The sequence below is a fragment of the Diadema antillarum genome, unplaced genomic scaffold, assembly GCF_040938485.1.
Source record: "Diadema antillarum isolate AM-2024a unplaced genomic scaffold, OU_Dant_1.0 seq00000604_RagTag, whole genome shotgun sequence".
Taxonomy (NCBI): domain Eukaryota; kingdom Metazoa; phylum Echinodermata; class Echinoidea; order Diadematoida; family Diadematidae; genus Diadema; species Diadema antillarum.
This window is the reverse complement of record NW_027271532.1, coordinates 3172052-3200001: the sequence shown is the minus strand read 5'-3', so window position 1 is coordinate 3200001 and position 27950 is coordinate 3172052. Positions and strand designations below refer to the sequence as shown.

The 27950-nt window shown below is 39.5% G+C and overlaps 1 protein-coding gene across 1 annotated transcript; it reads left to right on the top strand.

Annotated features, from left to right (window-relative positions):
- The first annotated feature begins 251 nt into the window (after positions 1-251).
- LOC139735865 (DNA-directed RNA polymerase, mitochondrial-like) lies at positions 252-27950 on the top strand. Its single transcript, XM_071646612.1, has 26 exons — positions 252-827; positions 1177-1275; positions 1860-1960; positions 2716-2962; positions 4232-4378; positions 5744-5837; positions 6575-6780; positions 8309-8437; positions 9412-9453; positions 10006-10082; positions 11538-11604; positions 12810-12945; positions 13855-13988; positions 14764-14864; positions 16564-16684; positions 17274-17470; positions 18255-18333; positions 19224-19346; positions 19965-20087; positions 21590-21667; positions 22309-22497; positions 24403-24569; positions 25322-25420; positions 26190-26262; positions 27004-27089; positions 27815-27950. Exons 1-26 carry the CDS (start codon positions 252-254, stop codon positions 27948-27950), a joined length of 3627 nt encoding a protein of 1208 aa, XP_071502713.1.

Genomic DNA, 27950 nt, shown 5'->3' with positions numbered 1-27950 from the left:
CTGTGAAGAGTGCCGCAGAACTCAAGACTTTAAAAGGACTTTTGAAGAAGGGTACTCAGGACTCAAAGGGCGGGACATCTTCGGTGAAGTCAAAAAATGCATCGGCTAAGAGTTCACAGGTAAAGTCCAAAAGAACTACTGGTAAAGCACAAAGTGCAGAAGATGTTACCAAGAGCAAAAGTAAAGTCATCCAGAAAGACAGAGTGGCAAGTGCCTTGAAGAATAGGAGAGCAATAGGTGTATTGGACAAAATGATTGTCAAGTCAAAAGATATCACTGCAGCTCCAGCAACATCACACGATGCGTCACTGTCACCATCACTGCCAGCATCATCTCAAAAAACCACCAAAGCAGCTGCCATTACGCCTACAGAGGAAGATAGGTTAGCCGGAACTGGTCATTGGGATGAATGCTGTCCATCACTCCCCGACCCACGGGGGGATCACATACAGACAGCACCTCAGGGTAGAACTTATAACACGAGGACACCCCATCAGAGTCGAACCCTCCAGCAGAAATTCTCGGAGGCACACGCCTCCAGCGACCCCGTTGCGAGTCACCCGCTCAGATTGGATGCCCACGATCTCGACGGCGATGTCCTTGACCGAAACATGGAGCTGATTGAGAGTATCTCGGACGTCGAGGGGCTTGACTCCAGTCTGACTCTCACAGGAGGGTCTGAGAGCAAGACTAGCAGGAAGAGAGCTAAAGATGAAACAGTTACAGGAGGACCTCAGCAGTGGAAGAGAAACAGTCGCAAACAGTTCTCAGAGAACCCGGACTTGTACCTGAGGCCATATCTTGATGCTTGTGTCTTCATCGATAAAGTAAGTATTAATATCCATGTTTGTTTTCATCATTCTTATGAGCACAGCTTATTTATAACTGACATTTTGTCTTTACAATTGCCCCCTGCCCTCGATGCATACAGATGGCAAGATGTATCAATGTTGGTAAGAATCTTTTTTGTCCTGTCAAATATGCAGGCGAAGCTACGTGTGAGATGCCACTTATCACAGATAATAGTGAATAGCACCAAACTTGCAAAATTCACAAAATGAATGCCTGGCGAAATATTCGGCATATACAGTACTCTGTGCTTGAATGTATGCAAGGCATGCAGAAATGCAAATGTTTGAAAAGTAACAACCCCTTATTTTCTTCTCCCTTTTACAGATTGAGACAGCTCAAGCCATGCTACAGGTATTTGAGAAGTTAAACTCGGGGGCGAGTGTGGAAGATTACAACACAATTATCCATGCATATGCAAGAAAGGTAAACCATTTCTCTGTATGCTTGATTACGATATCATGATGTGAAAACTTGTGTGAGTGTTGAAACACATTTGCAAAATGAAGCTACCCTTTGTAACTGTTGTAAGACATTGGTTATTCATTTCTTCACTTGTCAAAAATGACCAATTTTTGCAAAGGAGGCACAGTCAACATTGCTTAAGTGGACCTTGCATAAGTCGAAGGTCTATTCAAGTCCTTTTCTTTTTATATTCTTTTGACTTTAATCCCTCATAAGTCTAATTTTCTCTGAGTCAAAGCTATTTCTTCAGTCCAAATAGATTCGACTTACGCAAGGTTGATTGTACTTACAGCATTGTCATTTGGCCTGAAAAGTATTGTACATAATTTTAAGCTTATCGCCTTCATTAGTTAAGTTGTTGATAGTTTCAATATTCAATACCAGCCTTAGCGGGAGTAACTTCAAAATTAGGAATGGTTGATGTTATTTGTCTTTTATGTAAAGTTTTACTGATTTTGTGCTTGTTTTTTACTATCGATGATGCTGTGTGGGTGTGGTGCACAGTTTCCTTTTAACTCAAACCACAAATTCTGTCACATTAACAGGGACAGTGGGACGGAGTGCGCCACCTGCTGGCCAGAATGGTGTCCAAGAATGTTGCCTCCAACAGCCAGACGTACGCTGCTTCTCTGGAATGCCTTGCCAGGTCTGTGTGACCAGTGATATCTTCATTGTATGGAATTTTTCCAGTAGAGAATGACAGAAAAAGGAATAAGCAGGGAAGAAAAAGAGGATATGTATGGCCTATAGATTATTGAATAATGAATATCACAGTACAGGTGTATTCTCTGTTCCATTTGTAGCCAATGAAGGGATACATTGACTGGTAAGTCCTGGATGATTGTGATAGTAAGTAGCAATGGAGTTGGTTTAAAATGTTAGTTCATAAAGTGTTTTGATCATTCTTTTTATTTTCTCTCATGCTTTTTTTTTTTCTCGTCACTCCAGAGGACATACAATTGTAGGCCAGTCTGTGATTTGAGCACCATGTTTTGTTTGTACTCCTTATTTTTATTGTTGATTTTTTGTGGGATGTCTTTTTTTTTTTTGGAGGGGGGAGGGGATGGGGAATAATGAAGGGGTTTTTTAATGTCTCCCAAAGTGCAGGATATTTCAAATCATGTTCTCTCATTTACATGAAGGCTAATTAGGCAAGGACCTCATATTGTTAACAGGATAGTACCCATGCATTTCCTTTGCCTACCTGTAGCATTCATTGTGGGCAAGTATGCACATGAGTTTATTGCACCCTGCTTTATAGAAAGCATATGTGAATGAAGTATGTGATGGTAAATGTGAAATTGTGTATCACAATGCAAATGCAAATCAATGTGTTCCAGTTGTATGGTGAACCAACAGGCTTGTCTTTGTAGCATGTAACATGTTGCTCTGTTTCTATAGGTGCCCCGAAACCGATCTCAACATCGTCAGCAAAGGCCTGGAACAGATGGAGCGGGAGAGCATCACCCTTGAAGAGGTCCTCAGCGAGGGCTCCTTCAGCGGAGATGGCCGCCGCCTCGTCATCGGTCTCATCCAGAAGGTCTTGCCGGACTTCAAGGTCCCGCCCCCTCCCGAGAGATTGCAGTGCAGGACTGGCATCGTAAGGGACCTGTATGAAGGCAGCTCAGCAGGGATGACCTCAGGAGGGGTATGTTCCTGCTTTGTTCCATAACACCAACTATGCCAGAAGTATATTCCAGTGGTGGCTCCAGTAGCAGGGGGGTGGGATGAAATCCGGGATAGAGAAAAGAAAAAATTGCACAGATGCTTTTTTTTTTGTGCTTGTCAGATGATTAATCCCAGAAGTGCCACAGAAACATTTTTTGCGTTTGCCCTCCCCCCCTCCCCTCCTTTACAGAATTCCTGGATCCGCCCCTGTATTCCTGCTTCATACCTTACCATTAATGGTGGCAGAAATGTTGATTTGTTTTTGCCTACTGAATGTGGAGGCGGGTGTATGAGGTTAATATTGTGTTTGTCCATTGTCTGATGTCCATCTGTCATCCATCTCACGTGCAGCACAAAAGTTTTTCTGTTGAGGAAATGTTAGTCCAATTGTAATTTATTTCATTGTAGGCATAAAGTTAGTTTGCAGACACAAACCCTTGTCGGTTGGAAAGGAGTCTGCACCGAAAAGACTACATGCACCACTGGCACTGTCCCATAGGCCAACAGCTGCAGTGGAGGGATTATACATGCAAAGACCGTGAAAGAGATGCTTTGGCACAGACTCCTTTATGACTGACAAGGGTTTGTGCTTGCAAGCTAGGCGAAGTTGGGGCAGAGATGCACTTGGAGATCTTCCGGTCATGGTGCTGTCCGAAGTCACATACTGAGGTTAAAGGTCATTTCATGTAACTTTATTTTGAGGACTCTCAAGACCGATAACTGTGTTACTTCTAATGGGATCATGATGTAATAAATGAAGTGGTGACGGTTGTTAGTTTAAAATTTTTCTTCGTAAATATCCGTAGAATGTTTGATTTCCTCCCCCCTCCCCCCCCCCCCCCCCCCCCCGTCTATCTTTACTTACTGCCTTTGCTTCCCTCTCCTTTTCATTTCAGCTAATTAGCCCCAAAGAGCTTTCAAGATTTGTGTGAAAGCAGTCATGTGAAATTAGGGTTATTTTTTTAATGCATATTGCATTACCTTTCTTGATGTATATTGATATAAAAAAAGTGAAACTCTTTTGCATATCGCATAACTCCTCAGATGTAACAATCAACTTGCAAATTAGTGCCTTATTTTCATTTATCTTTCTTTTAACTCTCTCTTCTCTCTCTTTCTGTTTCTGTATCCCTATCTACCTGTTTATCTGTATTTATCTGTCTATTCTTTTGTCCAATATCCTTCATCATCTTTCTGTCTCTTTCTTTTCTCTGACTCTATATTGTCTCTGTGTGGCTGTTTTTCACAGGACCAAAGTATGTCCTTCTCAGAGCTGTTTGACAAGGAGGAGGTGGAGCGGCGCTTCCAGCAGCAGTGGGCCATGGAGCTAGCCGAGACGGTCACTGTGACCTCCGTGGAGGAGACTGGTGACCCGGATGCCATGACAGTGCAGAGAGTGAGATACATATCTAGAATTACCAAGAGTTGTGATGGTCCATGATGATACCATTTGCTTAAATCTGTTGTGTTTTTTATGCCATCCCCAAGTATTGAGAGGCAAAAACCCTGTCCACTTAGTAGGAGATAAAAATGAGCTTCCTTTAAGTAGGTGAGAGAGTCAGAATTTTGGGGACATAAAAGATCCTTCTTAATCAACCCCCCCCCCCCCAATGAGCAAGGAGCTATATTAGTGAAGTGATATGTCCCTCATAACTTTATCATAGAGGTGAGAATAAGTCCCTGTCCTTGTAGTTTGTCGCAGGTGATTAGCAACCAGTCACCACACACCATCCCAAAAAGTTCAAGCAGTGATTTTGCATTCCTTCTAGCTAGTTGGGTTCAATCTACCATCCACCATGAATTATTTGAATCCCCTGCTACCAGGCCTCAGGGTGTGGAGTGCATTAAACAGAGAGTCTTTGTCTTGTGCTCTCTACAATAGATGCTTATAAGCATGAACTTCCTGGACTTTCATTGTGCGAAAGTGAATTAGGGGATTAGTGAAAGTAATTAGCGAAGGTTGGAGCCAGGCAGTGAGACCTGTTCCATTCAGCTTTAACAAAGAGTGTTGGTTAGTTGGGATCTTCTCTTCTTAATCATGTTCACAAAGGTCATCCCCTTAACCTTTTAACCCATTGAGGACAAGTCCAGAGTATGCTCGGGCAGGTGTCTATGGGAAATGTGTGTTGTAGCAAAACCAGTCTGCCTCATCCGCTGAAAATAAGTTTTAAGCTTTGCAGAATTTTAAGATAGACCCTCAAGCCATACATGGGTTGTGTACTGCAAGACCCTTTAGTATGTTGAACTAATTAACCTTTGATGAAAACTGGATGCTGTCAAAGGAGGGTCTTTGCATATTATCCTCTTGTACGCTGTGCATAAAGGAAAATATTTTTCAGGGAAGCCTGTTCAATTTTGTCCTGAATTTTTGTTTAAAGATACTGAATATTCTTGATGATGAGGACCAGTAGAGTGTTGTTTAAAGCTAGAAAAAAAAAAAAAATTTTGTATATAATTACAGTCAATGTATATGAACAGATATGCAATGAGAGGAAATATGTTTTTAAATGAAAGAGATGCCAGAAATTCTCTTTATCTTCAAGCAATTTTTCTGTCTTCACTAGTACCTATATTTTTTTAACTTTGTTAATCAAATGCATACCAAAGAAGTGTGAATTCTTACCCTCGTTTGTAATTGTCTGAATCTGAACTGTAAATGAAAATTGATAGGTTGGTAAAAAATTGATGAATGACTGACTAGGAGTCAGTCGCATCAGATGCTTTCAACTAATGAAACTATTTCCTTTGCCATTCCCAACAGAGAAAGCTGTTGGACAGGCACAGAGTGCAGTGGAGAATGTCCCTTAAGAGAGCTATGGAAAATGAGATCACTCGTCAGAAATTCAAGTTTAAAAGTGAGTTTTCCACCATTTCGTCTGATCCCATTTGTTATTACGAAATGTGAGACACTGGAGCAGTAAAGGAGAGCCCTCGTAACCCTTTCCATGCTAGGGACTTTAAACAGAGTGTACAACGCTATGGGATTTTCTGTGGCAATCAGCACTCAAAGCTCACAAAGGGTTGAATGAGTGGGCAAGGTGAATGATAACGCCTCACACAACACATTGACCCGATGATATTGAAGACCGTGCTTTAGGGAGAAACATACAGAAGCAATATTTTTGCCCTCTGTCGTTTTTACGGGTATATTTATGCAATGCGATCTGATTTGATTGATATTCCTTATTTACTTACAGTAAACTTCAACAAATAAAGTCAATGATGTCATTGGTAGTCAAGTGACAGTATGGACAAAATGTTAGAAAGAAGAAAACATCCAAAAGGATATCATATATTGAAACAAAGCTAAAGAGGTATATTCCATCATGAATAAAGTTACACAATCTGTTTCTCAAAGGCCAGAAGCAGATCATTGAAATCATGCACAACTCATCAAGGCTAGAATTCTTTATCCACTTTAGTAGAGAAATAGAGAAAGCCATAAGCGTGAGTATTACTTTTTGAGATGGCTTTGATAAAGTCTGGTGAAGCACTTTGACTCTTTCATGTATTTCTTGAAAGAAATGTAAGACAGTCAAAATGGGGAAAAGAATTATTTCCTTCATCTATCTATTGACCTTTGACCTTACAGATCCCAACATCGGTTCCATGTGCTTCTACCCATTCCTGAAACTCCTGCCGGTGGATGACTATGTTGAGATGATGCTGCAGGCTCTGTCCACGGTAGCGGCCACCATGGAGGGCAGTATGACCGTGGTGCTGGCCCGCGACCTCGGCAGCCGCCTCTTCCGCAAGTATGGCATCCGTAGCAAGCTGCAGCTGGGGAGTTCGGAGCAGGTGAGGTGACCATGACTACTAGTTTGGTGTTTTTTCATCCTGCGGGATTACAACAAAGTGTGGTCTCACTCTGAACTTAACCCATGCAAGATAGGGGTATAATCCATCAGGATTAGCTGAGTGATACACATATACAGTGCGTATCAAAAAAAAAAGGTAATCCAACTTTGGAGGGCTACTATTTCATAATTATCAGCTATTGAGAGCACACTGTTAGTTGTGAGGAAAGGGAAACTCTTCCTCTTTCCATTGATACCTATTTATGTTGATGAATGTCATGCATGACTGAGCACATGAACTTTAAAGACAACAATGACAAATTACACTTTTTCCAAGTTTGTGTGTTATTGTGAAGGAACAATGCATGTCTCACTGCATGGATGAGATCTGTCAATGAAAGTGGCCAAAGAGGCCAGCCTGTACGAATGCAGATTTGTGTTTAGGGTTTTTTCCTAACCTTTTGGTTCATAACCTGTAAGATGGCCATCTGTTGGATAACTAAAGTCACTCCCACAGAGGTCAACCCACACAATCCATTTTCTCTGTTCATATTCAACACATAGCTTGCAGCGACAAACCATGTCTTAAATGTGAAGAGAGAAAAATGGATAATGGTTTAGCCTTTATGGGAAGGACCAAGTTTACAACAACGTGGTCATGTTGAAGGCTATGAACCATAAATGGTTAAAAAAAAACCTTAACAGGAACCTGCAGTCATGCAGGCTGGCCTGATGATTCGACCACCTCCATTGACAGATCTCATCCATGCAGTGAGATATGCATTGTTCCTTCACAGTAACATGCAAACTTGGAAAACGTGCAATTTGTCATTGTTGTCTTTTAAGTTCATGTGCTCAGTCATGCATGACATTTGTCAACATGAATAGGTATCAATGAAAAGAGGAAGAGTTCCCCTTTCTTCTCAACTAACATTACACGCTCCATATCTGATAATCATAAGATAGTAGCCCTCCAAAGTTGGATTACCTAATTTTTTTTTTTTGTTACGCACTGTATATTTTTCTGGGCTAGAAGAATATTGACATCATAACCAACTCTCTGTTTGTCTTCACCTGAAATGTGTTTGACTTCAGCCCTGTCTTCAAAGAGTGATAGATTTATCTTCTTCGTTGGAAGCAGTCATGATAAACTTTGATTACTTCTAAAACTTTTTACAAAGAGTGTATCAACTCTTCGTGGAATGATTTGTCAACTAAAGATAGCAAAGTCATACTAAATGGTGAGTTTGTGTTGTCGGCATTCTTCCTGGGTGCTCAGAATCAGATTTTGAAATCTGCTTAAAGCTGGCAAGGCATGGAATCATGAAATTTGTCAAACAACCATGTCACCGAAGTAGAGGATATGAAATTGCAAACTCTAGTCCTTGTGATCCATTTGAGAGGTATGTCAAGCCTCATGTGGAATTGAATGTAAGGAATGAAATGGAACCCATTTTCCTAATGCCTGTGAACTGCTACTTAAGTAGAGTCAGTTTGAAGCCAATTCATTTAATGCTTCCTCGTTCCAGACAAAAGAACTGTACAAGAAATATGTGGAGACCACGTGTGAGCACCAGGATGAGGGTGGTGTTCGGTTGCCACGGGAACACTTCCATCAGCTGGAGGATGAGATGCTGGGGAGTTCATCCCTGGAGAAGGTGAGGCCAACGTGCTTGTCGCCTACCAGTGGGCCGTAAAGATGTCTATGACACAGAAGATGATGATGATAGTGATAATGATAATGATGAAGATGATGATGATACAGTGCACTCCCGTTAAAACGAACACGGTTATAGCAAAATTCCGGTTACAACAAAGTAAAAATTCAGTCCGCGACATTGTCAACTTTATGTGTTTTCTATTGTTTATTTGTTCGGTTATAACAAAATTTTGATATAACGAAAGAAAACTGCTGGTCCCGAGGACTTCATTATAATGGGAGTCCACTGTAATAAGAATAAGCATAAGAATAAGAAAAGGATTAAGAATAAGAATTGGAATAGGAATAACATCACAAACTTAAACCTGTGCATTATTTGTTTTATGAAATGGGTCTATGAACTATGATATCAGCAGGTGAAAGTTTGTATTGCAATACGATGGGCCCGCTCTTCGATTGGCCTCGCTGAAAACCATGTCAAACAAAGCGTTTGGGTCCATGCTGCGGCGACAGTTACACAGAGCAATCAATAATATGCCACAGGATAACGTACAGAGCAGTAATGCTTTTTACTGCGCACTTTTTGCACTCCTGTGCATAAGCAAAAAAAAAGAAAGAAAAGAAAATATGTAATTGTACATGTAACTCACGTCAGTTGTTGTGATTTGCTACATAACCCATTTTATATCAACAACTATGTGCATTCAAACTGGATTTCACTCGTGGATAGAAAAGTGGTAGGAGTGGGTGAAGCAGATAACTTGTTACTCGGTCGTCAGGATGAGATATCCATAAATTTGAAAACAAAAGCGGACTCTGTGCATGTGTTGTTATGTTGCAACTAGAACAAACCTGTTTCCCACTCATGCCCAAACTCACTGTCACCATCATAATCATCATCATTATCATTATAATTATAATTAGAAGTAATGAATACTAAATTGTTTTCTATGATTTATTTGCCTTTTGCAGGGCTTCCAAGCCAAGCCGTGGCCACCAGGATTACTGTTTGGAGTGAGTAGTCAATGAATTTTACAGATACACTTCTGTGAAATGATGTGGTCACGAATACAGTCAGAAGATTGGTTGTTATGATGGTCATTGGCAATATCATTTAAGTTTGAGGAAATGCTGTCAAGAGAGATAAAGATGAAAGATCAGAAGGGATGACCAGCAGTAAGGAGTAATATGGATATAGTAGAGAAGATAAACAATCTCCCAATACTGCTTGTATAGTACAGATTCAGTATGCACATTTGTAGCATTTCTATGTTTTTATACACTGTGTAGTCATACATTTGTAGTTGTACAAAATATCAGAATTCTGCCAGTATCTGTGTGCATGTCCACATGTATCCACACAAGATCATGATTCTCGTGTTGCTGTCTTTGTTGTAATTAAGTAGATATGGGTATAGCAATATTAAGTTAAACCTTACAGCCACACTAAACAGAGATAGCACCAGAAATGTATAACCAAGAAGGAGGGACCCATAGTTGCCAGTGTTACTGGTACTTGTTACCATGCATTTACTTCAATCTTTTCTTTTTCTCTTTCTTGTAAAGATTGGAACACTCCTGGCTGACATGATGCTGAGAGAAATCAAGATTGACAGCAACATGCACAACAGCAAGCCAGAAAAGTAAGTGCACCACTCTCATTCAGTTTTATCTTGAAGTTTTTTCAAGTGCCTCCTAAAGCGCACCATACTGTACCCGTGCTAGAGGAGCGTTTGAATGCTCCAAGAGTGTACTGTACTGTACTATATTGTGCCAAAAGTGGACCACTTCTCAGTGGGCTTCAAGAGCGTACAGTGCCATACCATATCATGCCAGAGCACTCAAACGCAAAGTGGTCATACCATACCAGAAGTATTTTATGTTTAATTACTGTAAAAGTGGTTTCTTTCGCGTACAGAAGCTTTTGCAGTTTCCATCGGTGCAGACTTTTTCGCGTGTGTTTAAATTTGCGGTCGGTAATGATAGCGTTGTACAAGCGACAAGTTCAAAACATTTTCGCGTGATGTTAAATTGGCGGTTCAACCTCAAAGCGCGAAAAGCAAGAAAATAAAACCACAGCGAAAGAAACCACTCTTACAGTATGCATAACATGCACTACGTTATTGTACAAAGAGTTGATTCTTTTTATTGATTCGTGGACAACTGTATGTAGCATATGATGCGAGGTGAACATGTTGGTTGTTACAAAATGAGTGACCCCTAGCTCAACTCATGTTCAAAAAAAGCTATGCTATCTCCACAGGGTGCTTGAGTGTCCACTCCTTCATGGTACATTATGGTTCATTTCACTTTTGAGCACTTCCCCATGTCCTATGTTAACTACTGTGAGCTTTTACATGATGGTGGTGAAATGTGTTTTTGATTGTGCATATTTCTGTATAAAGCTCCAGCTATATGAAAAGAATGATTGGATATTGTGTATGCTATTATATTGTTTAAAAAAAAAAAAAAAAGGATAGAGATATGAGCTCATGCATGCCTGATGCTGTTGGAAGTCTTGAAATGTTACGACTCTCTATTCACTGTATAAAAATCTAAGTGACAAAAGAATGTAAAAGAAATAAAAGGAAATGACATTTCCCGAGAATGCTTTGTATTAAACCCATGGGTAGGCAATTTGCCATATTCATGTACGAGAGCATCATATTCTATAGAGACATCGAACAACTTACCAAAAAAAAACCTTCAAAACTGGGCTGTATCCTCTTGCAATGTATCCAATCATCCTGTTCATGAGTATGCCACTTTCATTCATAAGTGAGTGACAATTTTGACACTGTAATGAATTTTGCCCGAGGTAGATCGTGATGTGTGCAAAATATATGAAAAGGAGGAAGAGACATCAGGTTGTGGTTGTTATTGTTTTGATTTATTGGCAGTGAATAGATGTTAGACTCCAGTGACAGCCACTTGATGGTTGAGAAGAGTAAGGAACTCTTTGGTAGGAACGGCCAGCCATTCTGTACATACATTGTAGAAGTGAAGAAACAGAAAACCATTTAGCCCTGATTATTCACCTCAATAAAGGTGACCTTCATTCTATCCCCTCATTTTTTTCTCCTCCCCATCTGAATTAGGCAATGGATTCCTGCCTTGTATCACATGTACACCTACAGGAGTTTCAAGCATGTTGGCTTTATCAAGGTAAGTCTACCCTACCGATACAAAGAAAACATGAACCTTTTGCTTTGAACCCACAAAGCTACTGAAGTCAAATCCATGGTTTAAATTTAGTCCTTGAACTAAAACAAGCACAAAATATATATTATTGGATGCTTGTTGGCGTACACAATCTGTCACACACACATATGCAGATAATATTTGCATACCAGTAATCAACTTGCTAAAGATAAACTACCTTTATGAATTCTTGCCTTATGTTCTAAGGCCCTTGATGTTGATATGGCAAGCTCCATCAAGAGCATTTTGGCTATAACCACCCCCCCCCCCCCGAAAAAAAAGAAGATAATTAAATAGTAATACAAATAAGAATAAACAACAGCAATAACAAATGACCTTATTGTAAGTTAGCCAGCCAACTCGGGTATATCAATACCTCAGTCAGAGGAATGCCACAGTGACACCATACTGAATATTGAGATGAGATAAGCTCTATTCATTGACTGTCTGTTATGACATCAGTGCCAGTTCGTGAAGAAAGAATTGTACAGTGCAAAAGTTGAGACAGGATTTAATAAGAAGCATATTTCATACAATGACCGTAAAGGAAAAAAAGTTGAGACATACAAGTAAACAGAATGTGTAGAAGCACAGTCCAATTGAAGTTTTTTTGAGTTTTTTTCTATACATATGTGTTATTTTGTGCCCCAACTTAAAAAAGAACATAACCTTTCTTCATGCAATGGTAATGGGCCTGTTTTATTGGTGTCACAATATTGTTGTGTACAGTATCTCATAACCAGACCAGAAACCAGTAACATTGTCATGCCCTGAAATTACAGATCATTCAGTCCTTTTATATCCTATGGTAGCAGTATTTATGTTAATGATAATGATAATGGTAATGATAATGATAATGATAATGATAATGATAATGATAATGATAATGATAATGATAATGATAATAAATAACACTTATATAGCACTTAATGCTCACGTTTCTAAGGGCATTAATCCAAAAAAAAAAATATTGAAGTAAAATACAGCATTTGTGATATAACAAAAACAACAACACAAATTAGGATAGAGTAAATAGATAAGTTTTCAGCAATGATTTAAACTTATCAACATTTTCGCATTACAAATATACGAATGTTATACTATAATGAGTAAGACTCATATTTCTTCCTATATCTAATCACGCTGTATGCCTGTTTTTTTTCTTGCAGCCCCACCCCACCCTTGTGGATCTGATCCAAACAGCCAAAGATCCAAACCTTGAATTTGACTCCAACATGCTTCCAATGGTCACCCCGCCGCTGCCCTGGACGTCGGTCAAGTTTGGTGCCTACCCTCTCAGTTCCAGTGAGTCCAAACTGCCAGTTTTGCAAAAAATAATTACTGGCAAAAGCCTCTAGGCTTCAGTTTTCTGTAGTTCCATTTGTTTGTATTTAATGTATCAATCTTGCATATTATGTAGCAAATATAACCTTCTCACCCTGGTAAAGGACAGATATCACTGCTTAATTATACTGTAAAACGAGGAATGTTCGTGTGCATTTTAATTTCGCGAATTTCGCGAGTGCCAAAATTTGCGAAATTCGCGAAATTAAAATGCACGCAAAATGCCTTATGTACACTTATGCATTGAACGCCAGTGGCAATTTGCCAAAATTTCGTGCCATGAAAAAGGCCGTTGGCTCCAATTCGCAAAAATTTCGTGCCGCGAATATATCATGCTTTACAGTAACTCAAATTATTTGATGTGAAGGATGTAATTTCTTTTTTGATATTTTTGAGTGTTCTTAAACTTGCAGACAGCACCCGACTCGTGAAATTCGCCAAAATAAACACCTCGCAAAATATATGGTGTACACAATAGTCTTAAATGATTGCGATATCAACTGATTCCAAATTGCCTTACATTGATTTAGATTAGCACTGAATTAATCAGTGTTTTATTTAGTAGTAGCCATGATTTTAAAAAAAAATCATGGGCATACACACTCGAGCTGGATCCAAACCAATGACCTCCTGATCACTGGACAGGCGACTTAGTCGCTGGACCACTGAGCTTCTGCCTGACAGCCAGTGCTGTTTCTGATCCTTTAAGCATGCAGCAGGTTCTATGTATTTACAAGTTTTAATGAAATTCTTGTGTTGAGCTGTTTGTTTACGTTGATGCAGGGCAATATGTCAGTCAGATGCAATGAAAGCAACTTTACACAAAAATTTCATTGATTTGAATGATTATGATTATCTCTCTACCCTCAGCCAAAATCATGCGGTGTAAAGATGGCGCACACCAGCACCAGCTGCTTCTGGAGAAGACCAACTCTGCAGAGCTTTACCCAATCCTGGATTCTCTCAACCAGCTCAGTGCTGTCCCCTGGATCATCAACAAGCCTGTGAGTAGATCACGAAGGGTGAAAATTGTTCAGTGAAGGTCTGCTCTGTACTTGTCATTCTTCAAGGAATATTAGACCATTATTGCCATGAAGCTCAGATGAGTATGATGACAAAGTTGCCCTTTTCATCTGAATTGTAATGAATGAGACAACTGGTTCTCCAAAGGATTTGGTGATGATGGTTATGTGAGTGTTTTGGCAAGATGATGATGGTTATGTGAGTGTTTTGGCAAGATGGCATAGTGTGGTAAACTATTTCTTCTCTTAACTCTTGCCAGTTTGTGTCATGTGCACATTGGTACAAATGACCTTTCCTCAGTTGATTTATAGATATTCACAAATTTTCAAAGCAGTATCAGGCATAAGCTTGCCCGATGGAACAATTTACGGGATTCATGTTCAAACAAACATGAATTAACTTGTTTAGGTCGGGTGACCAGAATGGTCTCCATTTAGCACCTGGTGGCGCATCCATTTCATTGTCTTGCACTGAATGCATTAACAAACTTTTTCTATGAATATTGCCAAATACCAGGCTTTTGAATAATGAACACTCTGCCGCTGTCAGGTGGATTTGCTTGCAAAGGATCATTTATAAGGATAACCTGAATAACCATTATATCGCAGATGCATATCTCGGTGAATTTAGAAACCAGCATGCCTGTTAGTACAGATGACTTTTTTCTGCTCATGCACAAAGTCATACTACAAAGTGGATTTATTGCATAGAGCTCTGTTGTGATGTTTCATCTGCACTGCTCTTGTATGCTGCCAGGTGTTGGACACTGTTATCTCAGTCTTTCGGAACAATGGGAGCAAGGAGCTGGACATCCCACAGCCAGCGTCTGTTTGCCCTGTACCTCAGAGAATCACCAGGTAGGAGTGTTTGGTTTCAGGGTTTATTCCTGACCTTTTCTGTTTGTTCCCTGTATTATAACGCATTAGTTTAGAATACTGCTGAGCAAATTAGCATACATGTGCATTTAAGCAACGCTGCACACTGGGGCTAGTCTGACGGTCCAGGACCAGGAAAAATCACAGTCAGACCAGTAACTTTCCATGAATGGATCAGTAAAAAAAATTGAAACAAAAACTAGGAACCTACTGGTCCGACAAACAGGTCGGACCAGTAGAAAAAATGGGTTAGTGTGCAGCCTTGATTTAAGGGTACTTGTGTATCCTCTTTTAGAGTCATGCACTGTTTCACTGTCTTGCATCAAAATAAGTATGGACAAGGTTCCAATGACGTCATTAAATTGCAGAGGGGCAAAAACTGAGAGGGGAAAACTGAGGGGCACATGGTGGATCCATGTAGGTAAATGAGTACTAGCGCAAGAAAAATACACAAGCTGAGTTTGAGGCTGTAGCTTGTGAATGTTCATGTATGTTTCCATGAAGTCATTCTGTAATTCTTCTGAGCAAATTGCATACATGTATATTTAAAAGGGTATTTGCATGTCCTCCATGTAATTGTGCACTTTTTCATAAGTGGATGTTTCATATACCGGTATAAGCCAGTTCGAAGTTAGCTCATGGGCACATTGGTACGAATGACCTTTCTCTTTTCTCAGTTGGTTAGGGGCACTTCACTCGTTTTCAGAGCGACATAATGCATAAGCTTTACGTAACAATTTATGGGATTCATCAGTCCCGTTCAAACAAAGAATAAACTTGCGTAGACCAGATGAGCAGAATGATCTGTCAATTCACACTTGAGAAAGCATCCATTTCATTATTTTGCATTGGATGTATTGACAATCTTTTTCTATTGATATTGCCAAATACCACTTTTGCTGTCAGGTGGATGTGCTGGCAAGCGGCATTTATAAGGATTACATGAATAATCATTACATGACAGATGCTTATCCCAGTAAATTTGAAAACCAACATGCCTGTTGGTCCAAATGACATTGTTTCTGCTCATGCGCAAAGTGGAACTCCGAACTGGCTTATTGATTGAAGAGAACTGGCCCTACAATTGTAGGTTGTAAATGTTTTGTGTGCTTTTCATAAAGTCAGTCTGTATTATTGTTCAAGCAGACATTGACACTTCATTTATGCACCCCAGCATTGAAAGGAGTGAATCAGTATTCACAAATCAGTTTTGTATCATAGAGCAGGTAGGATGAACCGGCAGATAAAAGGCTTCAAATTTGTTAACAAATTACAGTGGACTCCTGTTGTAATGAAGTCCTCGGGACCGGCAGTTTTCATTCATTATATCGAAATTTCGTTATAACCAGACAAATAAACAATAGAAATACATAGAGGGGTGAATGTTGCGGCCTTAGTTTTTACTTCGTTGTAACGGGAATTTCGTTATAACTGTGTTCGTTATGACGGGAGTGCACTGTATCAACTTTGATGTCAGCTGGACTTTGATTTACTGCTTACTTCAGACATTTTAGCATAGGATTGACCTGAAGAGTATGAATTATAGGATTGCAAGAAATGCCTTCTTATCAATACCTTGCATTGCTGCGCTCAATAGACAGCTTTTATGAGTCACCCAGGAGTATTGTTATGTGAACTGACTAACCAGTGCATTTTGTTCGGGTTTTTTTTCTTTTCTCAGTGACATGACGAGAGAGGAGATGGCCCAGGTACACAGAGAGAGGGCGATCTCACGGAAGCTACAGGCAGAGATGCACTCGCTTCGTATGGACATGCTCTACAAACTATCTGTAGCGAATAAGGTAAAAGACAGTCTATGCTTGTGCTGTGTGGTTAATTGAAGTGTACATTCTTTGTAGAGATTATCCCTTGTCATTATTTCCTCTTCTGTTCTTCTCTTCCCCATCAACCAGCATGCACATCAGTGGTTTGGTCATCTACTGTATTCAAATTTGTGGTTATAATGATAATCATGAGAATAAAATGAATTTATGTTGCCCCATATATCTATTACATCTATGTGTATTCGAGAGTATCCAAGGCAACCGTTGATGGTCTAATCATTTGTCCCCTGTTAAATAAACACATGCACTCACACACTCACCCACACAAACAAACATAAACAAACATACATAATTATATAGCTACATACTCATATATACATGCTCACACATAACCCATATTCGTTCACCGACTCTTATAATAACATAAATAAATGCACACACATGTATACACACATAGATGTACACATACAATTGAATGTATCCCATTCCCCATGCCTGTCTGTTTACCTTCACGAAATTGAATAAGCAAGCAAATATACACCCCCATTAGAAAGAAAACAGGTGAATAAAGTTTTCTGGAACATTTCTGTCCCCCTTTCTCTGCTAGTACCGAGATGAGATCTTCTGGTTCCCACACAACATGGACTTCCGCGGTCGCGTCTACCCTTGCCCGCCCCATTTCAACCACTTTGGCAATGATGTCACTCGGAGTATCCTCCTGTTTGCCAGGGGGAGGCCTCTAGGGGAGGAGGGCTTCCGTTGGCTCAAGATACATCTCGTGAACCTCACAGGGAAAAAGAAGAGGTATGTGAATACAAATTGCATGAATATATGTCTTCTTCTTGTGATTTCTTTTTTGATTTTTTTTTTTTATTTTTCAAGGGTTTTCCACTTTTGATTTGTATTCATTGCATTTATATTAATTTCTTCTTTTTTTTTATTTAGCATGGCATTGTAAATTGTAAGGACAAGATTGTATTTGTTACTTTACTACAGTAATATTCATCAGTCTGCTACATTGTCTTCATTCAAATCTTCCTTAAAGACTTATTTATATTTTGAATGAATATTTCTTTTTTATGTTTTTTTTTTAATGTATTAATTTATACAGCTTATTTTTTGTGTTGTATGTGTAATACATTAATTATTATTGTTGTCTTGAATGTAATTTGTTTATATTTCTTCTTTTTTTAGGGGGGTGTATGAGTGTTTCTGTGTATGTTAGAGAATAAAATGGATAATTATTTAGTGTGTAGGGAACATTAATTCGTTATGATAAGTTGTTGAAGTTCAACTCTCATCATATATTTACCAGATATGAATCACTACTCAGAATCACTAGCATACGAAGTGTCACTTGGCTGCAGTTTAGCATCCTCCTTCGAGGATATCTGTATCCTTGTAATGTGAAAAGCACTCTGTGCATTTCAGTACTTGGAATTTCTTTTGCATAAATAAGCTTGTTGCTGTGTCGGGGCCTTGGGCAAACTTTCTGGTTGTCAGGGGCAACCCTTTGTCATGAAGGATGCATGCAATTTGAATACATCGGTAAACCAGTCAGGTGTCATCTTTTTCCCTTGCCAATCAGATGCTCAGTTGCTGAAAGACTGCAGTATGCCAATGACATGATGCCAGAGATTCTAGACTCAGCTGACAGGCCCCTCGATGTGAGTTTCCATTGATTTCTGACCTAAGACTGATGTATACATCTATACATCTTAGCTTCCATGTTCTTTTCACTTTTTGTTTATTTTGTGTCTGCCATATCAAATGATGTGTTGTCAATATACAAATCGGATCTTGTTCAAGGGCGAAATTCCGAGATGGGAAAGGAGAATAAAACAAACAAACAAACTAATGAGTGCCTTATTTTTTCTTTTTTTACAATTACTCTACATTGTTCTGTGATTGTGTTATTTTAATCATGTTAATTGTTGTAAATTGTGTGATTCTGTTTAATTCTTCAATAAAACATTAAACAAAAATGATGTGTTGTCATATATTTAGTGGTATGTATATTTGAACATGACTCTTCTCGTTTTGACTGTAAGCCCTGATTAAAAAAGGGAATCTGTATTCACAGCAAGTTTCTTACAACTGAGTTTGATGATTAAGATAAACTACAGAATGTTCAACACCTGTTTCCTTTGATTACTTAGTGACATTTATACAATTGTTATTAAATCCTGTTGGGGAGGGAGTTCAAGTAAACAATCCTGTGATATGAGCATATTCCTGCTGTGAGATCTGGACTTTCAGTGACTGTAACAGATACAAAGAACTGTGTTCATGAGATTGAATCGTTAATAAATTTGCCTTCAATTTTCATGTTTGCCTTCCACTTTCACATTGAAATGAGTAGGAGATTAGTTTTTTTCAATGTACACAGGTTTCCCATTGAAAGAAAAAATGATATCACTGGAATATAAAGCAAGAGATATTCAATGTTCAGCAGTTGTGATTCATCGTGTGCATCCACATCCGGACACACCGCAAAGCTGGTAGGCCATGGTTTGCTTACCATGTTTGCAATGACTCATCAATATTCCGTTTCCAGGGTAACGGCTGGTGGAGGGAGTCGGACGAGCCCTGGCAGACGTTGGCATCCTGTATGGAGGTTGCCGCGGCAACCAGGTCAGGTGACCCAGCGCAGTATGTCAGCCATCTTCCCATTCACCAGGTAGCCCAGATTTTGATTTGTCTTTTCTGTAGGACATTGTGTTTGTCTTATCATATCTCATCTCTTCTTCTTCTTCTCTTCTCTTCTCTTCTTCTTCCTCTTCTTCTTCTTCTTCTTCTTCTTCTTCTTCTTCTTCTTCTTCTTCTTCTTCTTCTTCTTCTTCTTCTTCTTCTTCTCCTTCTTCATCTTCTCCTCCTCAACCTCCCTTTTCTTTGTTTATTTGTTAAATTGTTATAGAGATATGTTCTGATTTATTAAAATATAGAAACTTTCATGGGCGATCACAGGTGAATTATGGCTGTCTTTTGTGTATTCTAGCTGTACACAAATTTGATTTCCAGGGTTTCAGTACACTTTAACAGTTTACACTACAAAGAGTCTTTCAGTGGCAGTATACATTATTACTGGTCACCCTCTTCATTCCACATTGATTCATTGTCCATAGGTATGCGTATGAAATCTGTGCATATTTGACTCATTGGCTCAGAAAAGGTTAAACTGCACAAGGAGGGGTGACCTAATGGCCTAACGATTTAAAATTGCTTTATGTATTTACACGACAACTATTGATGTTGTTGTTGCCTTTCATTTCCTTGTGTCTTTTGTGTTGGATTCAAGGACGGGTCCTGCAATGGTCTGCAGCATTACGCTGCCCTGGGTCGCGACCTCATTGGTGCCCAGCAGGTCAACCTCCACCCCAGTGACATACCACAGGATGTCTACAGTGGAGTTGCTCAAATGGTAACATAGGCAACTTTTACTTCAATTTCAATTTCAATTTATTTTTGTATTCATTGAGAAACTGTCATACAAAAAGGAAAGGTACAATAATGCAATACAGAAATTACCAAGCACAAATTAGTTGAAACCTTCACCTGAATATAATATGAAAATATACGCAGAGGTCCTTTTACAGTAGTATTGACTATATTCAAAGTATTCAAGATTTGTGTAAGTAAATTGCACATGAAAATTACAGTGCATGGAATGCAAATGGCAATTCGCAAAACCTCCGCGCCCGGGAAAAGGCCATCGGCTCCGATTCATGAAAGTTTCATGCCGCGAGTGTTTTTGGTTTTACAGTAGACTGCCAAACAAGAGTCCATTGTACGTTAATGCTAATGACAGTGGTGATCATGGAGGTGACAATGACAGTGATGATGCTGATTAAGATGAATCATATGTGACCCTGCATCACAAAACATACAAAAAGTCGCCAGACATGGATTTTTAGTAAGGGCAGATTCTGAAAAAGCAGACTCTAAGCTTTAAAATGATGTATAGCTCAACTGAAATGGACTCTCCTAACCTATCTAAATATTGGAAAGAAAGCACACACTGTGGGAAAGTGTGAACCAAGAAAAGAGGCTCTGAAGTACAGGGTCTAACTGTCTATTCAAGCATTTAATCTTTACCAAGCCGTGCTAGCTGTGCGATGAAGGGTACAAAAAACAGGATGTAAACCACTGGACCAACAACAATGAAGGGATTATCAGATCAAGTTGAAATTGAGCATGCTCTCTCAACATATTCTGTCCATGAATAATGCCAACTTTCAAAGCAGTAGCATTATCCCTTCAAAAGTTATTAGACGTGAGAGTGAAGAGTGTGCAAGTGGTTATCCAGAAATGAAAAGGGGCCTCTGAGACATGCCTGATCTCATTACTCTATAAAAAAGGTTGTAGAAAAATTGCTTGAAATGCACTTTCGCACTTCATTTTATTATCTCAAACTTAAAGAAAATGTATAAGAAGGGTAGCTCTTTCAGAAAACATGAAAACTTGATATTTACTTGGTTGACCAATTTCACCTTTTTTGGGTCCTCTCGTTAAATCAAAGGGTGCGACTTTTTGTTCGTTTTGTGATGCACATTCACATATGTTGATGTGATTATGATGCTGATGAAACATGATGAAAATGATGATGGTGGTGGTGGTGATTATGATATCAGTGGCTTTCATAGTGATAATTATAATCATAATTTTGATGTAGAAGAAGATAAGCAACCAGTTTTACTCAGTATACTGATTTGATTCATAAACAAAATGGGTGTCAACAGCATTGGTGCGTAATGCGTTATGAACCATATTTGATGTAGTGCAGTAGAGTGACTTGTATTTGGAAAGGTGGCCAATACGTCCATTGAGTTCAGTCTTCACGAATGTTCGCATTCTCAGTTTCTTCGCATTCTCAGTTTCTTCGCATTCTCAGTTTCTTCTTGAATACTCTTTTACCGTGTTCAGGTTGAAGAGCTGAGAGCTCAAGATGCTGCTAAGGGCAACAGGACAGCACAGGCTCTGGATGGCCATGTCAAGAGAAATGTAAGTCAGTAGCTGTCAAATAAGAAATTTGCATAACTCACCATAAAGAAACAATGCAGTACACAGTCTTGCATGAATTACTATGAGTAAGGAAAATAAAGTGATTAACTCTGTCCATTGCCTTCTCTCCATGTTTTATCTCTTTTTCTTTTTTCCTTTTTATTTGGCTCTTTAGTTTTTATTGTCTAAAGTTTTGGTCTAAAGTTGAAGCTACAAATTCCTTCCTATCTAATAATGATAACAGTGATGATGATGAATAATATTTATATACCAGCGCTTAGTGCTGACATTTGTAAGCACATTAGTACAGAACAGAAAAGCTGAATTGAAATACAAAATATGATTACCAACATTGTGATATGTATGAAGCAAAGGAGAAAAAATATCAAGATTAAGTAAGAGTTAAAGAGAGGTCGGAAGAGCTGCTGTCACTGCCCCCATGCTCTCAACCTCCGGTAATGCCACTCTGGCTGGAATGAAGTATGGACACATGCTAGCTTTACACAACATGCTGTGTAGTGTTTTTAAAGAGACAGTACCAAGTAGTTTTTCAACTTTCTCTCAAACCTAAACATAAGGTACGACACAATTTGAGTACAAAATCCATGACCCCACTGTGAACCTGCCACACCCTCCCCCAGGTCGTGAAGCAGCCGGTGATGACCGTGGTGTACGGAGTGACGTCGTACGGCAGCCGGCGCCAGATCCTGAAGCAGCTGCGAGACGAGAAGAGCCTCTCCGAGGATGAGAAGTGGTACGCAGCGGGCTACCTCACCATCAAAGTCTTCCAGAGTCTTCGCAAGATGTTCACCAAGACGAGAGAAATTCAGGTGAGTGTTTGCAAACCGTTCTTCCACTGCAAGGGGGGGGGGGGGAGGGTCTCCTCCTCCCCTTGTAGTGCGACGTGTCTTGTTTATAGTGCACCCCGACTTCTTCAAATCACCTGTGTTTAAACATTGAGGGTTGACATCAGAACTTGTCTTAACTGTATGTTGCAGAGCACCTTCTCAGATAAATCCTAGTCAGAGATTAGGGAGTGGGAAATTTGATGTGAGTTGGTTATGTTTGTCCCACCCTTGTGACCTGTATTTCCCCCTTTGACCTTTATCCCTCCCCCATGACCTTTATTTCCTCCCTTGTGACCTTTATTCTCACCCCTGTGACCTTTATTTCCCCAACTTGTTGCAGAACTTCAAAGAGAAAATATGTTACTATGCTACTATTGTTTATGGCCAGTGATGAAAAAATCAGCTAGAGCTCAAGCATGTAGGTAGTGTCATACATTTCAAGAGCAACTGTGTAGATGTGTTTTGGTTGATGGATGCAGTAGATATTTGTATGTGGGAATAGATTATCAGCTGCAATTCAGAATGTTCTTTTTTATATAACAAGGGATACCACTCTCTGCACATCTTGTACATGATAAAAGAAATCTTCAAGTGACTGGTGTGTATAGGCAGGGCTCGACACTAATGGTGGCCTGGTAATGAAAGTCGGGCCACCAAAATTTTTTGAAAAGTAGGGGCCTATGTCAGTAAATTCATTTGTCCCGGTAATGCATAAATGCATGCAGTGAGTGTGTGACTCATTAAAAAGAAAACAGGACTTTTAATGTTTTTTATTGGGTTCTTTTTCGGGCCACCAAAAATTTGAAATGGATGATTTTGGTGGCCCAATGGGGCCACCAAAAAAAAAAAGTTAGTGTGGAGCCCTGGTATAGGACTGTGAGTGGGCTCAGGAGTTGGAGTGTCTTACATGGAATCAAGTGGCTGCAGTTATAAACCAATCTGGCAGTGTTGTGTTTCCCTGGGTGTTCCCCTTTAGTAAGAAGTAAAAGACTTTGTCTACCAGATATGACATATATACCTGTTTGTGTGCTATTAAAACAGAACTCATACATGTGAAAGATCTTATATTACTTCCTATATGAAGAGAAGGGTGCAAGCCAAGTACTTGGGTGCTTACTCACCGTACGCCCTGTGTAAATGCTCTGTGAGTGTGCAGAGCGATGCGAGGCACTAGGCTTACCCCTCGTGGCGGACAACACTCCTTACTAGAATATGAGCAGCCAAGGGGCAGCCAGATCAGGGAGTGCAGACTCATATTAATTTCAAAAGTTTAAGTATGCCCTGTACTATTGTTCTGTGAGCACAACGGGGACACACATGTACAGAATGAAGTCCGCCATTACTAAGTAGGGCACTCCAATCCTCCTTGTGATCATTGACATTTTACATAGTTTGCCCTCTATAGGCAGTGAGTATATAACCTCTTTGGTGCTGACACAAGGAAGTTACCCATCCCTGGCACACCTTTATTTCTGACCTACACACCACAGATGAATAATACCCCTGATGGTTCTTTCCCTATTAATAAAGTGTTAATCTAGGAGTGATCTGTTTGGTTTAGGGGAATACATATAATTGTTGCTGGGGTTACAAGACCTCGTATCTACAAAACGTTCAATGTTCGGGAGAGCAAAAAAAATAAAGCACTATATCAAATGGGATAGTCTCTCCTTAAACATGCCATATGGTGGCTTCATTTTGGGGGGTTAGACAGCTTGGATTTGGACAGGGCATCACTTTAATTGATTATCTGACCATTGTTCCAAAAAAGTAATTTCCACCAAAATGTGAGATACAAGGTCCAGTCACCCCAGTGACGATATAAGCATGGCAAGAAGCAGTTCTAGGTCTTAAAATCTTTTCACGAACTGGCAACCTCCTCTCCAGGACTGGTTGACGGAGAGTGCCTGGCTGATCTCCAAGGCCGGCGAGACGGTGGAGTGGGTCACACCTCTTGGTCTGCCCATCGTCCAGCCGTACCACAAGAGGAGCCTCAAGGTGGTCAACCACGGTGGCCGCAACGTTTACCATGAGGAGAGACACAGCCAATCAGAGTGAGTCCTGAGAGAGTCATGTGTTTGGATCAAATTGTAAATCATGATGTTCAAATGTTGGCTGTACTTGTGTTCTCATCGGTGAAAGTTTTGCTTTCTGTCACTTTCCAAGTGGAGAGTAACATGATGTTACTCTCCACTTGCAGCTAAGCATGTAGCAGCTTAACATATCATGTGTGTGTAGCACAAAATGCAGAACTTCTCTAGAATGCTGTGAGGGATGGTGTCCAGAACTTTTCACTTGCATATTAATAGAAGTATACTATGCATCAGCGTGGGAAAATGTTGCCAATTTAGAATGTTGCAAAATGAAAAATGAAGCCTTTATTGTTTCACAATGTGTAATTTTTGGTGATTTAAGAACTGAGGCTAGCCCGGTTCTTCTTTTGTCTTTTTTTTTGTCTTTTTTTTTTGGTCCCAAAGAGTTCCAAGAGCTTGTTTCATGGGATATGCATTCAGCTTAACATATCGTATGTGTAGCACAAAATGCAGAACTTCTGTAGAATGCTGTTAGGGATGGTGTTCAGAATTTCATCAGTACCATGTTTATTGTTACTTTCTTTGAGATATTTGCTGTTGTCTGTGTGTAAAAAACATATTTATTTCTTACCCAAATATGTGGGTAAATTTGCTGTCAGCTCTTTGAGACGAGTGATATTGTTTTTATGATTGTCATCGTCACTTCTAGTTAGCAACTAATAAGTGAGAGGTGTTATGTGGCAATGCTCTTCTTCATACTCGTCTCTTGACAGACGTCCAGACACGATGAAGCAGAAAAACGCCTTCCCACCGAACTTCATCCATTCTCTGGACTCCACTCACATGATGCTGACGTCTCTCTATTCACAGAGGTATGGTGGCTTCAAGCCCAAAATGTGCATGCTGATTATTTTCGTCTTAATTGTTTCTTTGCCTTCTGGCAGGAAAGAAAAAAGAAAGAAAAAGGGAAAGAGATATTGTGGAATGAATGATTGTTCTCTTTAAAGACCGATCTGGTCTTTCATTAAAAAAAAAAAAAAATTGTCATATACCAGCACGTAATCAAAGTGATCTGTCTGTTGGCTACTAGTGAATGTCATTATTCTAACTTGTATCTTTTTTCTGAGTCCATTATGATTTCTTGCTATTATTCTCTCTCGATTTGTCAAAGCTGTTATAGCGTATACAAAGCAAAGGGGCCCATTAGAGATGCACACATGTTGTGTTTAAGAAAGGAGTGATTCATTCACATCCAACCATTCAAGCATCTCTCCATTTTTCTAGTTCTTACATGATTCTATATAGATAGAGAGTGGCCTGAGTCGGGGTGGTCAGTTACGAATTACTTCTAGAGTGGAAACATTTGCATTTTTGAATTTATGCACATAGTTGATTTCAGTGAACTTTGCTCTGTATGATTTTTTAATTAAATGAACTTAAACTATTTTAGCATACTATTGGATATCTCCAATAGTGTTCTTGTGTTCTTTCTTCTTTTTCTTCTTTTTTTTTTGGGGGGGGGGGGGGAGGAGGGAAATAGTGCAATAGAGTGCCAATCTGCGCAATAATGTCCACACTATGAAATATTCCACATTTACAATAGAATTGATAAAAGACCTATCACTTTCATTTTCTCCGTAGGGCGGGGATCACCTTTGCCTCAGTGCACGACTGCTATTGGACTCATGCCAGCACAGTCAATGAGATGAACAAGGTCAGAAGTCACATCTATGTCACTCTTGATACTAAAAATATCTTCTGTATGCACGGCTCTGATTTACCAGTTGCTGCTATCCGCATTGTTCAATGCAATGCAATCTTGATCTATCTCAGGCAAAGAGATGCCATCTCCTGACAATTACGTGATATCTTTTCACTGTTCAATAGCTGCAAGGATAAGTTGACAATTTGTTGAAAGTTGATCTCTGAGAAATGATGGTGGAACAGATTCGGATGATCGGGATGCATTGTTTAAACATGTCGGTTTGCATGTTGAGGTGTGCATGTATGAAGAGGTTTTGATGTTAATATGTGATAGCCCAGAAATTAACTATTTGCGTTCTTTCTAAATTGTGGGTAGCTCTAACAACACAAACTGAACTAGTTTGACCATTGCAGCTGGACAGGAGATTAGGGTTTCAGAGCAGATTGACCATCCAGTTGACCTAGAGACGGACTCAGACAGACAAATGGACAAATAGATAGAAAGATGGATAGATATATGAGTTAACTACATAGGAATATGATGTCTATTGGGTTGGAGGTGATCATCGTTCCCGACGGGCTCAGCAGCAGCAAGCAAAATGTTGCATGACCTATCTATGATTTTACTTTGCAAGACGAACTGTTATCACCTCCAATGATGTAGGATTCAACTGTTATGATCAACATCTTCAGAAGTATAATGTATATATATATGTGTCTTTCTATCCTTCTCTTCTTTTCTATACTCCAGATCTGCAGAAGTCAGTTTGTCAAGTTGCATAAAGAACCAATCCTGGATAACTTGGCTGAGTTTCTAATCGACAAATACGGAGAATTGTAAGCCTTTGTTTACCATGTTACAATGACTGTGTCTGTTTTTCTTTCTCTTTGTTTTTTGCAAGAAGAGTAAATGCCCTGTGAGGATTTAGTAAAGACGAGTACATTATTTCTGTGTATGAGATATGTATAGTTTGTAGCAACAGTTGACGATTGAATGATTTTGTGAAGATATTTGTCAATCAGTCTTGTGTAGAAATTACAACACTGAACAATTATGACAGCAAATGCACAGTTGAAAAAAAAATAGCAAAGTGAAAGATCAAGCAAATAATCCAATCAATAGATATACAATGTATGAATATTGTGGTACTAGGAAATATCCAGAGACCCAGCGTAACATCTCCTAAGATCTCATGTTAGTTATAGTGATCTAAGTCTTTTCAATGAAGCTCTGGCCTATTTGACTTTTTCGTGGTTGATTTGCAAGGGGAAAAAAAAAGATCCTCGTTCATGATTTATATGAGCAGGTGTAAGAGATAGGTGCCACAAAACTTTGTGTAGACCATACATGCAGCAAAGAATCAATGCCAATGAGGCTACATGAGATCTATGATATTGTTTTTCTAACTCAAAAATTGTAGGTTAGAAATTTGATAATTGAGATAATGGTCTGACTTATGGTGTAGCAGTTAGTTTTGGACGAGGATGTTCCTGTGCAAAATAGGATGCCATTTCTGCAGGCAATTTCTGAATGTCTGCTGCCCTCTTGTGTTGATTTTCAGAGACATCGTGGACACCAACAAGCTGAAGAGAGGGAGCAGGAACATGAAGATGGTCTCCGACTACGTCTCGAACGTCCCCGAGAAGGGCGAATTTGACCTGGACAATGTCCTGAGGTCAACATACTTCTTCAGCTGA

Excerpts from the sequence above, each read along its gene's own strand:
- LOC139735865 (XM_071646612.1), top strand. The coding sequence starts at position 252 with ATGATTGTCAAGTCAAAAGATATCACTGCAGCTCCAGCAACATCACAC. Across the intron at positions 17,471-18,254 it reads CTCACAGGGAAAAAGAAGAG|ATGCTCAGTTGCTGAAAGAC; the intron begins GTATGTGAATAC and ends CTTGCCAATCAG. Across the intron at positions 27,090-27,814 it reads ATCGACAAATACGGAGAATT|AGACATCGTGGACACCAACA; the intron begins GTAAGCCTTTGT and ends GTTGATTTTCAG.